Source organism: Pristiophorus japonicus, chromosome 14, assembly GCF_044704955.1.
Source record: "Pristiophorus japonicus isolate sPriJap1 chromosome 14, sPriJap1.hap1, whole genome shotgun sequence".
Lineage (NCBI taxonomy): Eukaryota > Metazoa > Chordata > Chondrichthyes > Pristiophoridae > Pristiophorus > Pristiophorus japonicus.
In genome coordinates this window covers 106,358,498-106,374,941 of record NC_091990.1, presented here as the reverse complement: position 1 = coordinate 106,374,941, position 16,444 = coordinate 106,358,498, and the positions used below count along the sequence as shown (strand labels likewise).

The window sequence follows — 16,444 nt, the reverse complement described above, 5'->3', positions numbered from 1 at the left end:
TCAGATTTAAAATTATTAATTAAGCCAGCAGCTACTGCTTTTTGTGGGAGAGTGTTCCACACTTCTACCACCCTCTGTGTGAAGAAGTGTGTCCTAACTTCGCACCTGAATGGCCTGGCTCTGATTTTAAGGTTATGTCCCTCCCTGGTCCTGGACTCCCCCCAACAATGGAAAAAGTTTAATGTTAGTGACCTCCTCAAAAAATGTTGTCAGACAGCATGTACATGTCACAAATCTGTGCTGGCTCTCTCTGATCAGCTCATACTTGTCCAATCACGGTGACCCTGATGGTACATTCCAGTTACATTCACAGGTGATGTTAAACTGATGTGCACATTCATACTACAGCAGTACAAAATGGCCATAAATACCTCACAGCTCAGCGGGTACCACTCACTAACCTAGAATCATACAGCACACAAGGACGCCACATGGCTCAATGTGCCTGTGTCTCTTTGAGAGACCTATTGAATGAGTCCCACTCCCCCTGTTTGTTCCCCATAGATCTGCAATCTTTTCCTTTTTAAGTATTTATCCAATTCCCTTTTGAAAGTTACTACTGAATCTGCTTCCACCGCCCTTTCAGGCAGCCATTCCAGATCACAACTCGCTGCGTTAAAATAATGGTTCATCGTCCCTCTGCTTCTTTTGCCGATTACCGTAAATCTGTGTCCTCTGGTTACCGTCCCCCCTGCCACTGGAAACAGTTTCTGCATATCTACTCTATCGAAATCCCTCATAATTTTGTAAACCTCTCAAATCTCCCCTTAACCTTTTCTGCTCTAAGGAGAACAATCACAGCTACTCAACCTGAAGCAGTGCATCCCCGGTACTATTATGGTCAATCTCCTCTGCACCCTCTCTAAGGCCTTCACATCTTTCCTAAAGTACGGGGCCCAGAATTGGACACAATACACCAGCTGAGGCCTAACCAGTATTGTATAAAGGTTTAGCATAACTTCCTTGCTTTTGTACTCTATTCCTCTATTAATAAAGCCCAGGATTGCTTATGCTTTTTTAACAGCTTTCGCAACGTGTCCTGCCACCTTCAAAGTCTCTCTGTTCCTGCACTCCCTTTAAAATTGGAGCATTTAGTTTATATTGCTTCTCCTCGCGTTCCCTTTCAAAATGAATCACTTCACACTTCTCTGCATTAAATTTCATCTGCCATATGTCTGCCCATTTCACCAGTCTGTCTGTGTCCTCCTGAAATCTGTTACTATCATCTTCACTGTTTACTACATCTTGTGTCATCTGCAAACTTTGAAATTGTGCCCTGTACACCCAAGTCCAGGTCATTAATGTCCATCAAAAAGAGCAGTGGTCCCAATACCGACCCCTGGGGGACACCAATGTATATTTCCTCCCGCCTGAAAAGCAACCATTCACCACTTCTCTCTGCTTTCTGTCACTTAGACAATTTCGTATCCACACTGCCACTGCCCCCCCTTTAACCTCATGGGCTTCAATTTTGTCAACAAGTCTATCAATTGGCATTTTATCAAACGCCTTTTGAAAGTCCATATACGCATCAACCAGAATATTCTCAATTGATCAAAAAATGTAATCAATTTATTCCGACATGACTTGCCTTTAACAAATCCACGTTTATTAACATATTCTTCCGTGACAATTCATTTTGTCCCGGATTATGATTTCTAGAAGTTTTCCCACCACCAACTTGCTTACTGACCTGTAATTGCTGGGTTTATCCTTCTCCCCCCCCCAAAAAAAACAAGGGTTAACATTTTCAGTGCTCCAGTCCCCTGGCACCATCCCCATATCATAGAAACATAGAAAATAGGTGCAGGAGTAGGCCATTCGGCCCTTCGAGCCTGCACCACCATTCAATAAGATCACGGCTGATCATTCACCTCAGTACCCCTTTCCTGCTTTCTCTCCATACCCCTTGATCCCTTTAGCCATAAGGGCCATATCTAACTCCCTCTTGAATATATCCAATGAACTGGCCTCAACAACTCTCTGCGGCAGGGAATTCCACAGGTTAACAACTCTCTGAGTGAAGAAGTTTCTCCTCGTCTCAGTCCTAAATGGCCTATCCCTTATCCTTAGACTGTGTCCCTTGGTTTTGGACTTTCCCATCATCGGGAACATTCTTCCTGCATCTAACCTGTCCAGTCCCATCAGAATTTTATATGTTTCTATGAGATCCCCTCTCATCCTCTAAACTGCAGTGTATAAAGGCCCAGTTGATCCAATCTCTCCTCATATGTCAGTCCAGCCATCCCAGGAATCAGTCTGGTGAACCTTCGCTGCACTCCCTCAATAGCAAGAACATCTTTCCTCAGATTAGGAGACCAAAACTAAACACATATTCAAGGTGAGGCCTCACCAAGGCCCTGTACAACTGCAGTAAGACCTCCCTGCTCTTATACTCAAATCCCTAGCTATGAAGGCCAACAATGCCATTTGCCTTCTTCACTGCCTGCTGTACCTGTATGCCAACTTTCAATGACTAATGAACCATGACACCCAGGTCTCGTCGCACCTCCCCTTTTCCTAATCTGCCGCCATTCAGATAATATTCTGTCTTCGCGTTTTTGCCCCCAAAGTGGATAACCTCACATTTATCCACATTATACTGCATCTGCCATGCATTTGCCCACTCAGCTAACCTGTCCAAGTCATCCTGCAGCCTCTTAGCGTCCCCCTCACAGCTCACACCGCCACCCAGCTTAGTGTCATCTGCAAACTGGAGATATTACACTCAATTCCTTCATCTAAATCATTGAAGTATATTGTAAAGAGCTGGGGTCCCAGCACTGAGCCCTGCGGCACTCCACTAGTCACTGCCTGCCGATTCTCTGCCAACCAGTTCTCTATCCACGTCAGTATATTACCTCCAATACCATGTGCTTTGATTTTGCATACCAATCTCTTGTGTGGGACCTTGTCAAAAGCCTTTTGAAAGTCCAAATACACCACATCCACTGGTTCTCCCTTGTCCACTCTACTAGTTACATCCTCAAAAAATTCCAGAAGATTTGTCAAGCATTATTTCCCCTTCATAAATCCATGCTGACTTGGACCAATCCTGTCACTGCTTTCCAAATGCGCTGCTATTTCAGCCTTAATAATTGATTCCAACATTTTCCCCACTACTGATGTCAGGCTAACCGATCTATAATTACCCGTTTTCTCTCTCCCTCCTTTTTTAAAAAGTGGTGTTACATTAGCTACCCTCCAGTCCATAGGAACTGATCCAGAATCGATAGACTGTTGGAAAATGATCACCAATGCATCCACTATTTCTAGGGCCACTTCCTTAAGTGCTCTGTGATGCAGACTATCAGGCCCCGGGGATTTATCGGCCTTCAATCCCATCAATTTCCCGCCTAAGATATCCTTCAGTTCCTCCTTCTCACTAGACCCTTGGTCCCCTAGTACTTCCGGAAGGTTATTTGTGTCTTCCTTCGTGAAGACAAAACCAATTTGTTCAATTGGTCTGCCATTTCTTTGTTCCCCATTATAAATTCACCTGAATCCGACTGCAAGGGACCTACGTTTGTCTTCACTAATCTTTTTCTCTTCACATATCTATAGAAGCTTTTGCAGTCAGTTTTTATGTTCCCGGCAAGGATATCCAAGGATGATTGTGCCCAGAGCCACTGCAATTTCAACCCTTACTTCCCTCAGTAACCTAGGATGCTTCCCGTCCAGGACTGGGTTCCACCAATCATCTGAGCTCCACCAACCTTTTAAATACCCTCTCCCCCACTCCTTTATCTACTTTTATCCTATCCAATAGATGGCCAGATTGTCACTGTGTATTTATAATCATGCTGTTTTGCATCTAAGAACATATGAACTAGGATTAGGTCATACAGCCCCTCGAGCCTGTTCTGCCATTCAATGTCATGACTGATCTTCGACTTCAACTCCACTTTCCTGCACTACCCCATATCCCTTGATTCTCTTAATATCCAAAAATCAGGAGAATTAGGAGAAATGTCACCTCATCTCAGTCCAAAATGACCAACCCCTTATCTCTGTACGAAATAGTGAGATACAAACCGCCAAGGCCATCCATATGTGAAGCTGGGTGTGTTCCTGCTTGAGGATACTGATGACTTCATCTCCCTCTGGTAATTGGTCGAAGTCAAGTTCAATGACCTAAAAAATAATGATGAAATGTAGGTTAGCTGTGACGTGGTTTCACTTATCCACCACACCTCTGCAAGTATAAACTGCCTCAGCATCAGGCTGCACTGCCAACAGAGGTATCGATCAAATAAAACTATCGGCTAATCCTCTGCACTCTTGGAAAAGCACTTTCAGAAAGAAGAGTTCCCTGCGATCTAATTGAGGGGGGAAAAATGCAGGAAATCTGAAATAAGTACAGAATACAGAATACGATGCACATTTATAATGTTGTCGTTTTCTGTAAAGGGCAAAAGACAGGCTAATGTTTCCTCACAACAATTTGCATTAATAGAACGTCTTTGTTGAAGAGAAACATCCCACAGATATGAGAAAAACTGACAAATCAGAGATTAGGAGAGTGTATTAAAAAAGAACTGCTGCAACAACAACTTGTATTTATATAGCTCCTTCAACGTAGTAAAAGCTCCCAAGGCACTTCACAGGAGCGTTTTCAGTCAAAATTTGACAACGAGCCACAAAAGGAGATATTCAGACAGGTGGTCAAAAGCTTGGCCAAAGTAGGTGGTTTTAAGGAGCATCGTAAAGGAGGAGAGATTTAGGAAGGGAATTACAGAGCTTAGGGCCCAGGTAACTGAAGGCGTGGCCACCAATGGTAGAGTGATTAAAATCTGGAATGCGCAAGACCAGAATTGGAGGAGCGCAGATATCTCGGAGGGTTGGAGGAGAATCATCATCATCATCATAGGCAGTCCCTCAGAATCGAGGAAGACTTGCTTCCACTCAAAATGAGTCCTTAGGTGCCTGAACAGTCCAATACGAGAGCCACAGTCCCGGTCATAGGTGGGACAGATAGTCGTTGAGGGTAAGGGAGGGTGGGACAGATTTGCCGCACGCTCTTTCCGCTGCCTGCCCTTGATTTCTGCATATTCTCAGCACCCTCCCGGATGCACTTCCTCCACTTAGGGCGGTCTTTGGCCAGGGACTCCCAGGTGTCGGTGTCGGTGCACTTTATCAGGGAGGCTTTGAGGGTGTCCTTATAACATTTCTTCTGCCCACCTTTGTCTCGTTTGCCGTGAAGGAGTTCCGAGTAGAGCGCTTACTTTGGGAGTCTCGTGTTTGGCATGCGGAGATAGGGGGGCGAGGGCCATGGAGGGATTTGTAAACAAAGATGAAAATTCTAAAATCGAGGTACTGCCGGACCAGGAGCCAACGTAGGTCAGTGAGCACAGGGGTGATGGGTGAGCGATGAGAACACCACCGCAGGTCGGGGCTATAAATACAGCTGGAGCACCGGGCCCTGGAACATCGTGGGCGAAAGTGCGGCGAATGATGGTATGGGGGCCCAGAGACAGCACAGGCCTGCCCACACTGCGATATGCGTGCGCGCTAAGTCCGTGCAGCAGAGCAGGTCTCCAGTCGTCCTGGTTCAACCCTTGTCACTGGATAAAGGCCTAGCCCGTGTGGTGGCTGATGTGCAACGGTCAGCGCACGTTAAAAAAATCCACGCACAGGCATTTTCCACCCCCTCGATTGGAGTTCAGAACTGGAACATTGGGTCCTTCATTGAAACATCTGTGAACTCTTGTGGAAGCAAGTTCGAGGGACCATCTATGATGATGATGATGATGATGATGGGTGAGCGGGACTTGGTGCGAGTTAGAAACTGGGCAGCCAAGTTTTGGATGACCTCAAGTTTACGTAGGGTTGAACATGGGAGGCCAGCCAGGAGTGCGTTGGAATAGTGAAGTCTCGAGATAACAAAGACATGGACGAGGGTTTCAGCAGCGGATGAGCTGAGGCAACGGTGGAGACGGGCGATGCAACAAAACACAGAGTTAGAAAGAAAGAACTTGCATTTCTACAACACCATTCACAACTTCAGGATGCACCAAGGTGCTTTACAACCAATGAAGTACTTTTGAAGTATAGTCACTGTTGTAATGTAGGAAACACAACAGCCAATTTGTGCACAGCAAGCTCCCACAAACAGCGATACGATAATGACCGGATAATCTGTTTTTTGTGATAAATTAAAGGATAAATATTGGCCCCAAGTCAGCAGGAAGAACTCCCCTATTCTTCGGAATAGTGCCATGGGATCTTGTGCATGAAGCGGAGGGGGCAGATGGGGCCTCGGTTTAACGTCTCATCTAAAAGGGGGAGAGACAGAGACTCAGTCCTGGGACTTCCTCAGGCCAGAGCCCGAGGGGCCAGTGTGTCCCCTGCCTCTCTCTTCCCCCTCGCTCTCCCGGTCCTCCCTCGGGCCTCTCCCGGTCCCCTGCCTCCTGTCCCCCCCCCCCCCCGGGACCCTCCCCCGGTCCTCACTTCCCCCCCGGGCCTCTCTCTCCTCCGGGCCTCTCGGTCCCCTGCCGCCTGTCCGCCCGGGCCTCTCTCCCGGTCCCCGGGGCTCTCTTCCCCCCTTGGCCTCTCTCCCGGGCTTCTCCCCCGGTCCTCGGGCCTCGGCCTCTCACCTCATCCGTGTCCCGGAGCGGGATCTCGATAGAGCCGCGCGACAACATCCCGGGCCCGCTCCCGCCCGACACTGACTCTGGGAATCACTTCCGGGGCAGCGCGAGGAAGAGAGACTGGGGACGGAGAGAGAGAGAGACTGACTGACTGAGTGAGGGAGAGAGAGAGAATGAGTGAGGGAGACTGAAGGAGGGTGAGAGGCTGAGTGAGAGACTGATGGAGGGAGCGAGAATGAGGGAGGGAGAGTGACTAAGAGCGAGAGAGACGTAGGGAGGGAGAGAGTCTGGCGGAGAGAGAGACTGTGAGAAAGATGGGGGGGAGACTAAGGGAGGGAGAGAGACTGAAGGAGGGAGAGAAAATGAGTGAGAGAGGGATTGAGGGAGGGACTAGGAGGGAGAGGGAGGGAGAGAGAATGAGTGAGAGGGACTGAGGGAGGAATAGAGACTGGGAGGGAGACTGAGTGAGAGAGAGACTGAGGAAGGGAGAGTGACTGGGGAAGTGAGAGAGACTGAAGGGAGAGAAACTGAGGGAAGGAGAGAGAATAAGTGAGTGACTGAGGGAGGGAGAGACAGAATGAGGCGGAGAGAGAATAGGGTAGGGAGAGAGACTGAGGGAGGGAGAGAGTGTGATTGAGGGAGAGAGACTGAGTAAGTCAGAATGAGGGAGGGAGAGAGACTGTGAGAGCGACTGAGGGAGTGAGAGTGACTGCGGAAGGGAGAGATACTGAGGGAAGGAGAGATACTGAAGGGGGGGGAAGATACTGGGGGTGAAGAGATACTAAGTGGGGGAGGGAGGGAGGGAGAGAGATTGAGGGTGAGAGAGAGACTGAGGGAGGGAGGGAGAGAGAGTGTGGAAGCTAGAGACTGAGGGAGAGAGAGAGACTGAGGGAGGGAGAGAGACTGGGGACGGAGAGAGACCGTGAGAGAGACTGAGGGAGAGGGAGAGAGAGCGAGACTGAGGGAGCGAGAGAGAGAGAGAGACTGAGGGATTGAAAGTGACTGGTGGACAGAGAAAGACTGAGGGAGGCAGAGAGAGGAGAGGCGGAGGGAGAGACTGGGGGAGGTGGAGAGAATGAATGGGAGACTGAAGGGAGAGAGACTGAGGGAGGGAGACGGACATAGAGAGAGACTGAGGAAGAGAGAGAGAATGTGAGAGAGAGCCTGGGGGAGGAGAGAAATTGAATGAGGGAGAGAATGAGTTAAAGAGGCTGAGGGAGGGATAGAGACTGGGAGGGAAACTGAGTGTGAGAGAGGGATTGAGGGAGGGCCTCAGAGGCTGATGGAGGGAGAGAGACTGAGGGAGGGAGAGAGACTGGGGGAATGAGAGAGACTGGGGGAGTGAGACAGAATGAGAGACTGGGGGAGGGAGAGAGACTGAGGGTGAGAGAGCGGGACTGATGGAGGGAGACTGAGTGAGGGAGAGAGAGATTGAGGGGGGGACTGAGTGAGAGAGACAGAGGGAGGCTGAGAGTGGTAGGGATGCTGAGGTGGGGGGGGAGAGACTGAGTGAGAGAGACAGAAGGATTGAGAGATTGGGGGACAGAGAAAGACTGAGGGAGGCAGAGAGAGGAGAGGCGGAGGGAGAGAGATTGGGTGAGGGAGGGATAGAGACTGAGGTAGAGAGACTGGGGGAGGTAGCGAGAATGAGTGGGAGATTGAAGGGAGAGAGACTGGGGACGGAGCGAGACCGTGAGAAAGATTAGGGGAGAGAGAGAGAGAGACTGAGAGAATGAGAGTGACTGGAGGACAGGGAGAGACTGAGGAAGGTGAAGAGAGAGACTGGGGGAGGTAGAGGGACTGGGGGAGGGAGAGAATCTGAGGGAGCGAGAGAGACTGAGTGAGAGAGAGAGACTCGGGGAGACTGAGTGAGTGAGACAGACTGAGGGAATAAGAGAGACTGGGGGAGTGAGACAGAATGAGAGATTGAGAGAGACTAAGGGAGGAAAAGAGATTGAGGGAGTGAGAGAGACTGGAGGACGGAGACAGACTGAGAGTGGGGGAGGGAGAGAGACTGAAGGAGACAGAATGAGGCAGTGAGAGAGACTGAGGGGGGCGGAGAGAGAGAGACCGAGGGAGGGAGAGAGACTGAGGGAGGGAGAGAGATTGGGAGAGAGTGACTGGGGGAGATAGGGAGTGAGAGGGACCGAGTGAGACAGAATGAGGGAGAGAAGAGACTGAGGGAGAGACACTGGGGGATGGAGGGAGACTGAGAGAGATTGGGGGATGGAGGGAGACTGAGGGAGGCGGAGAGAGAGAGACTGGGAGAGGGAGACTGACTGGGGGAGAGGGAGACTGACTGGGGGAGATTGAGGAAGAGAGAATGAGGGAGTGAGAGAGACTGGGGGACAGAGAGAGACTGAGGGAGGCAGAGAGAGGCTGAGGGAAGGAGACAGACTGAGGGGGTGGGGGGAGAGAGTTTGGCGGAGAGAGACTGGGGGGGAGTGAGGGGGACTGAGTGAGGGATGGAGAGAGACTGGGGGACGGAGAGCGACTGAGGGAGGCGCAGAGAGAGAGACTGGGGAGGGAGGGAGACTAAGGTGGGGAGTGAGACTGAAGAAGGGAGAGAGACTGAGGGACGGAGAGAGACAGGGAGGGATAGAGACTGGGAGTGATTGAGGAAGGGACTGAGAGGGAGAGAGACTGAGGGAGCGAGACTGAGGGAGATAGAGGGAGGGAGAGCGACTGAGGGAGGGAGAGAGACTGAACGGAGACTGAGTGTGGGAGAGAGACTGGGCGACAGAGAGAGACTGAGGGAGAGAGGCTAAGGAAGGGAGAGAGGCTTGAAAAGAGACTGGGGGACGGAGAGAGACAGACTGAGGGAGAGAGAGAGGCTGAGGGAGGGAGAGAGACTGAGGAAGGAAGAGATACTGAGGGGGACAGAGAGACTGAGGGAGGGAGAGAGACTGGAAGAGAGACTGGGTACGGAGAGAGACTGAGTGAGGGAGCGAGAATGAGTGAGAGAGACTGGGAAGGAGAGTGACTGAGGGAGTGAGAGAGACTGGGAGGGAGAGAGTGAGTGAGAGAGACAAGGAGGGAGAGAGAGGGATCGAGGGAGGGAGACTGGGAGAGAGAGCGAGATGGAGGGAGGGAGAGAGACTGAGGGTGGGAGAGACTGAGGGATTGAGGAAGGGAGAGAGTGACTGAGGGAGGGAGTGAGACTGAGATACTGAGGGTGGGTGAGAGACTGGGGGAGGGAGAAAGACTGAGGGAGGAAGAAAGACTGAGGGAGGGAGAAAGACTGTGGGAGGGAGAGAGAGAGACAGAGAGGGAGATTGAGGAAGAGAGATTGATTGAGGGAGGGAGAGAGACTGAGGAAAAGAGAGAGGGAGGGAGAGTGGGAGACTGAGGGAGAGAGAGAAACTGGGAGGGAGAGTGACTGAGGGATTGAGAGAGACTGGGAGGGAGACTGACTGAGTGAGGGAGGGAGAGAGACTGAGTGAGCGAGGGAGAGAGACTGAGGAAGAGAGGGATTGAAGAAGGGAGATTGATGGATTGAGAAACTGAGTGAGGGAGAGAGAGATTGAGTGAGAGAGATTGAGGGAGAGTCATTGAGTAAGGGAGACTGAGGAAGGGAGAGCGACTGAGTGAGAGAGACTGAGGGATTGAGAGAGTCTGGGGAGGCAGAGAGACTGGGGGAGGGAGAGGGACTGAGGGGGGGAAAGAGTCTGAGGGAGGGAGAGAGACTGTGAGGGAGACCGAGGGAGGGAGAGAAACTGTAAGAGAGAAACTGAGGGAGGGAGGGAGAGAAAATGAGTGAGATACTGAGGGAGGGAGAGAGAATGTGGGGGAGGGAGAGAATGAGTTAAAGAGACTAAGGAAGGGAGAGAGACTGAGGGAGGGATAGAGACTGAGAGGGAGACTGTGTGAGAGAGTGACTGATGGAGAGGGGGAGAGATTGGGGAGGGAAAGAGACTGGGGAACGGAGAGAGGCTGAGGAAGGGAGAGAGACTGTGAGGGAGTGAGACTGAGGGAGGGAGAGAGACTGGGGCAGAGAGATTGGGGGAGACTGAGGGAGTGAGTGAGACTGAGTGAGACAGAATGAGGGAGGGAGAGAGACTGAGGACGGGAGAGAGACTGGGGGATGGAGAGACTGATGAAGGCGTAGAGAGAGTCTGGGGGAGGGAGAGAGTCTGAGAGAGAGACTGAGGTAGGGAGAGAGAGGAAGTGAGAGAGACTGAGTGAGAGAGTCTGGGGGAGGCGGAGGGAGAGAGACTGGGGGAGGGAGAGAGACTGGGTAGGGGAGAGACTGAGGGAGGGAGAAAAAGGGAGAGAGATTGAGGGTTTGAGAGAGACTGAGTGAGGGGGGAGACTCGAGGAAGGGAGAGAGACTGAGGGTGGGAGAAAGACTGCGTGAGAGAGACTGGGGGAGGAAGACTGGAGGAGACTGGGAGATTGAAAGAGACTGAGGGAGTGAGAGAGACTGAGGGAGTGAGAGAGACTGAGGGAGGGAGAGAATGTGAGAGAGACTGAGCGAAGGAGAGAGACTGGGAGGGATTGAGGGAGGGAGAGATGGGGCGGGAGAGAGCCTGAGGGAGGGAGAGAGACTGAGGGAGGGGAGAGACTGAATGAGAGAGAGACTTGAGGGAGGGAGAGAGACTGAGATACTGAGGGTGGGAGAGAGAATGAGTGAGAGACTGAGGGTGTGAGAGAGACTGGGGACGGAGAGAGACTGAGGGAGGGATAGAGAGAGAGACTGAGGGAGGGAGAGTGACTGAGGGAGGGAAAGAGACTGAGGGCGGGAGAAAGACAGAGAGAGAGACTGAATGAAAGAAACTGGGAGAAACTGAGGGAGGGAGATTGGGGAATGAGAGATACTGAGAGAGAGAGACAGAATGGGAGAGAGAGACTGAAAGAGAATGGGGGAGGGAGACTGAGGGAGGAAGAGAGACTGGGAGAGAGACTGGGGAGACTGAGGGAGTGAGAGACGGGGAGGCGGAGAGAGAGACTGAGGGAGGGAGAGACTGGAGGACAGAGAGAGACTGAGCGAGTCGGAGAGAGAGAGAGACAGAAAGAGAGAGTCTGAGGGAGGCAGAGAGTTTGGCGGAGAGAGACTGAGGGAGTGAGAGGGACTGAGTGAAACAGAATGAGGGAGGGAGAGAGACTGAGGGACAGAGAGTGACTGAGGGAGGCGCAGGAAGAGAGGCTGAGGTGGGAGGAGGGGAGACTGAGGGGGGGAGAGAGACTGAAGGGAGAGGGACTGAGGGGGGGAGAGATACTGAAGGAGGGAGAGAGACTGAGGGAGCGAGACTGAAGGGAGAGAAACTGAAGAGGAAGAGAGACTGAAGGACGGGGAGAATGAGTGAGAGGGACTGAGGGAGGGAGGGACTGAGAGAGGGAGAGACGGGGAGGGAGAGAACCTGATGGAGGGAGAGACTGAGGGAGGGAGAGAGACTGAGGGAGGGGGTGAGACTGAGGGAGGACTGAGTGAGTGAGAGAGACAGGGGGACAGAGAGAGACTGAGGGAGAGAGAGAGAGAGAGACTGAGGGAGGGAGAGAGACTGTGAATGGAGACCGAGGGTGGGAGAGAGACTGGGGGAGGGAGAGTGACTGAGGGATTGAGAGAGACTGGGAGGGAGGGAGACTGACTGAGTGAGGGAGGGAGGGAGAGAGACTGAGTGAGGGAGGGTGAGAGACTGAGGAAGAGAGAGGGATTGAAGAAGGGAGATTGATGGATTGAGAAACTGAGTGAGGGAGAGAGAGATTGAGTGAGAGAGATTGAGGGAGAGTCATTGAGTGAGGGAGACTGAGGAAAGGAGAGCGACTGAGGGATTGAGAGAGACTGGGGGACGGGGAAAGACTGGGGGAGGGAGAGGGACTGAGGAGGGGAAAGAGTCTGAGGGAGTGAGAGAGAGGGAGAGAGACTGTGAGGGAGACCGAGGGAGGGAGAGAAACTGTAAGAGAGAGACTGAGGGAGGGAGGGAGAGAAAATGAGTGAGATACTGAGGGAGGGAGAGAGAATGTGGAGGAGGGAGAGAATGAGTTAAAGAGACTAAGGAAGGGAGAGAGACTGAGGGAGGGATAGAGACTGAGAGGGAGACTGTGTGAGAGAGTGACTGATGGAGAGGGAGACTGTGTGAGAAAGTGACTGATGGAGAGGGAGAGAGATTGGGGAGGGAAAGAGACTGGAGAACGGAGAGAGACTGAGGAAGGGAGAGAGACTGAGGGGGAGACTGAGGGAGGGAGAGAGACTGAAGGAGGGAGAGAATGAGTGAGAGACTGAGGAGGGAGAGAGACTGAAGGGAGAGAGACTGAAGAGGAAGAGAGACTGAAGGATGGGGAGAATGAGTGAGAGAGACTGAGGGAGGGAGAGAGGGAGGGACAGGGAGGGAGAGAACCTGATGGAGGGAGAGACTGAGGGAGGGAGAGAGACTGAGGGAGGGGGTGAGACTGAGGGAGGACTGAGTGAGTGAGAGAGAGAGACAGGGGGACAGAGAGAGACTGGGCGACATAGAGAGACTGAGGGAGAGAAACCGAGGTAGGGAGAGAGACTGGGGGATGGAGAGAGATTGGGGGACGGAGGGAGGGAGATGGGGAGGGAGATTGGCTGAGTGAGGGAGAGAGACTGGGGGAGACTGAGGGAGTGAAAGAGACTGGGAGGGGGGGAAAGAGTGAGGGAGAGAGACTGTGAGGGAGGGAGAGAAACTGTAAGAGAGAGACTGAGGGAGGGAGAGGGACTGAAGGAGGGAGAGAATGAGTTAAAGAGACTAAGGGAAGGAGAGAGACTGAGGGAGGGATAGAGACTGGGAGGGAGATTGAGTGAGAGAGAGACTGATGGAGGGAGAGAAACTGAGGGAGAGAGACTGGGGAGGGAAAGAGACTGGAGAACGGAGAGAGACTGTGAGGGAGACTTGAGGGAGGGAGCGAGACTGGGGAGACTGAGGGAGTGAGTGAGACTGAGTAAGACATAATGAGGGAGGGAGAGAGACTGAAGACGTGAGAGAGACTGGGGGGTGGAGACAGACTGAGGGAGGAAGAGAGACTGGAGGACGGAGAGAGACTGGGGGAGGGAGAAGGAGGGAGAGAGATTGAGGGTTTGAGAGAGACTGAGTGGGGGAGGGAGACTGAAGAAGGGAGAGAGTGCAGGGGAGAGAAAGACTGCGTGTGAGAGACTGAGGGAGGGAGTGAGACAGAGTGAGAGAGACTGGGGAATTGAAAGAGACTGAGGGAGAGAGAGAGAGAGACTGGGTGAGGGCGAGAGACTGGGTGAGGGCGAGAGACTGAGGGAGGGCGAGAGACTGAGAGAGAAAATGTGAGAGACTGGGAGGGAGGGAGAGAGAATGAGGGAGGGAGAGAACGAGAGACTGGGGGAGGGTGGGAGACTGAAGGAGGGAGAGAGACTGACTGAGGAAGGGAGAGACACTGAGGGAGGGAGAGAAAATGAGTGAAAGAGACTGGGAGGGAGGGAGAGAGACTGGGGGAAGCGGATAGAGACTGACTGAGGGAGGGAGGGAGGCTGAGAGAGAGAGACTGAGGAAGGGAGATTGTGAGAGTGAGGGGGGGAGAGAGAAACTAGGGGAGGGAGAGAGTCTGGGGGAGGGAGAGAGGCTGGGGGAGAGTGAGAGACTGAGACCAAGGGAGGGAGAGAGTCTGAGGGAGCGAGAGAGTCTGAGGGAGGGAGCGGGTCTGAGGTAGAGAGACTGAGGAGGGAGAGAGACTGAGGGAGTGAGACAGAATGAGGGAGTGAGAGAGACTGGGGGAGGCGGAGAGAGAGAGAGAGACCACGGGTAAGAGACTGGGGGAGGGAGGGAGACTGAGCGAGGGAGAGAGACTGGGGGATGGAGACAGACTGAGGGAGGGAGACAGACTGAGAAAGTGAGAGAGACTGGGGGAGGGAGGGAGTCTGTGAGAGGGAGACTGAGGCAGAGAGAGAGAGACTGGGGGAGGCAGAGAGAGAGACTGATGGAGGGAGGGGGACTGAGGGAGGGAGAGACTGTGACAGAGACCGAGGGAGGTGGAGAGACTGAGAGAGTGAGAGAAACTAGTGGACGGAGAGAGACTGAATGAGGCGGAGAGAGACTAGGGGAGGGCGAGAGGCTGGGGGAGGGCAAGAGACTGGGGGAGGCGGAGAGAGAGACTGAGGAAGGGAGAGAGACTAAGGGAGTGAGAGAGACTGAGTGAGGGAGGGAGACTGAGGAAGGGAGAGAGACTGAGGGAGAGAGAAAGAATGCGTGTGAGAGACTGAGGGAGGGAGTGAGACTGGGGAATTGAAAGAGACTGAAGGAGAGAGAGAGAGACTGGGTGAGGGAGACTGATCGAGGGAGAGAGACTGGGGATGGACAGATACTGAGTGGGAGAGAGAAAATGTGAGAGACTGAGGGAGGGAGACAGAATGAGGGAGGGAGAGAGAGACTGGGGGAGGGAGGAAGACTGAAGGAGGGGGACTGGGGGAGGGAAAGAGACTAAGGGAGGGAGAGAGTCTGAGGGAGGGAGAGAGTCTGAGGTAGCGAGACTGAGAAGGGAGCGAGACTGGGGCAGAGAGACTGGGGAAGAATGAGTGACTGAGGGAGTGAGAGAGACTGAGTGCAACAGAATGATGGAGTGAGAGAGATTGAGGGAGGTGGAGAGAGAGATACCACGGGTAAGAGACTGGGGGAGGGAGAGAGCCTGGGGGAGGGAGGGAGGGAGACTGAAGGAGTGAGAGAGACTGAGTGAGACAGAATGAGGGACGGAGAGAGACTGAGGGAGGGAGAGAGAGAGAGAGACTGACTGGGGGACGGAGAGTGACTGAGGGAGGGAGAGAGAGTTGGAGGGAGGGAGAGAGACTGAGGGAGGGAGACTGAGGACTGCGAAATACTGAGAGAGTGTGAGAGCGAGAGACTGGGAGGGAGAGAGAGACTGAGGGAGGGAGACAGACTGAGGGGGGGAGAGAGACTGAAAAAGTGAGAATGACTGGGGGAGGGAGAGACTGAGGGAGAGAGACTGAGTGAAAGAGACTGAGGAGGGAGAGAGACTGAGGAGGGAGAGAGACTGAGGGACAGAGAGAGACTGAGCGAGGTGGAGAGAAAGAGAGACGGAAAGAGAGAGACTGAGGGGAGGGAGAGAGCCTGAGGGAGGGAGAGCGGTTGGCGGAGAGAGACTAGGGGAGACTGAGGGAGTGAGTGAGACAGAATGAGGGAGGGAAAGAGAATGTCAGAGAGACTGGGGGACAGAGAGACTGAGGCGGGAGGGGGAGGAAGTCTGAGGTGGGGCGGGGGGGGGAGGGAGACTGAAGGAGGGAGAGAGACTGATGGAGGGAGAGAATGAGTGACAAAGAGACTGAGGGAGAGAGGGAGGGATAGAGACTGGGAGGGATTGAGGGAGGGAGAGACTGAGGGAGGGAGAGAGACTGAGGGAAGGGTGAGACTGAGGGAATGAGAGAGACTGGGGGACAGAGAGAGACTGAGGGAGGGAGAGAGAGAGCGACTGAGGGAGTGATAGGGAGGGAGAGAGACTGTGAACAGAGACCGGGGGTGGGAGAGAGACTGGAGGAGGGAGAGAACTGGGCGACGTAGAGAGACTGAGTCAGGGAGAGAGACTGGGGGAACGGAGAGAGACAGACGGAGGGAGGACGATGGGGAGGGAGAGAGACTGGGGGAGGGAGATAGGCTTAGGGAGTGAGGGAGACTGAGTGAGACAGACTGAGGGAGTGAGAGAGACTGAGGGAGTGAGAGAGACTGAGGGAGGGAGAGAGACTGAGGAAGGAAGAGATACTGAGGAGGACAGAGACTGAGGGAGGAGGAGAGAATGAGTGAGAGAGTCTGGGAAAGAGAGAGACTGGGAGGGAGAGAGAGAAATGAATGGAGGGAGAGCAACTGAGGGAGGGAGAGAGGCTGAGGCCGAGAGAGAAGGGGACTGAGGGAGGACGAGAGTTG

General features: G+C 53.0%; 1 protein-coding gene across 1 annotated transcript in view; it reads right to left on the bottom strand.

Moving 5' to 3' along the window:
* Positions 1-6,711, bottom strand: part of ctr9 (CTR9 homolog, Paf1/RNA polymerase II complex component) — a 67,593-nt gene extending 60,882 nt beyond the window's left edge. The window contains 2 exon segments of the mRNA XM_070899452.1: positions 4,036-4,134; positions 6,597-6,711. Of these exon segments, the coding sequence (XP_070755553.1) occupies positions 4,036-4,134; positions 6,597-6,644 (147 nt within the window). The 5' untranslated portion in view covers positions 6,645-6,711.
* Positions 6,712-16,444: the final 9,733 nt, after the last annotated feature.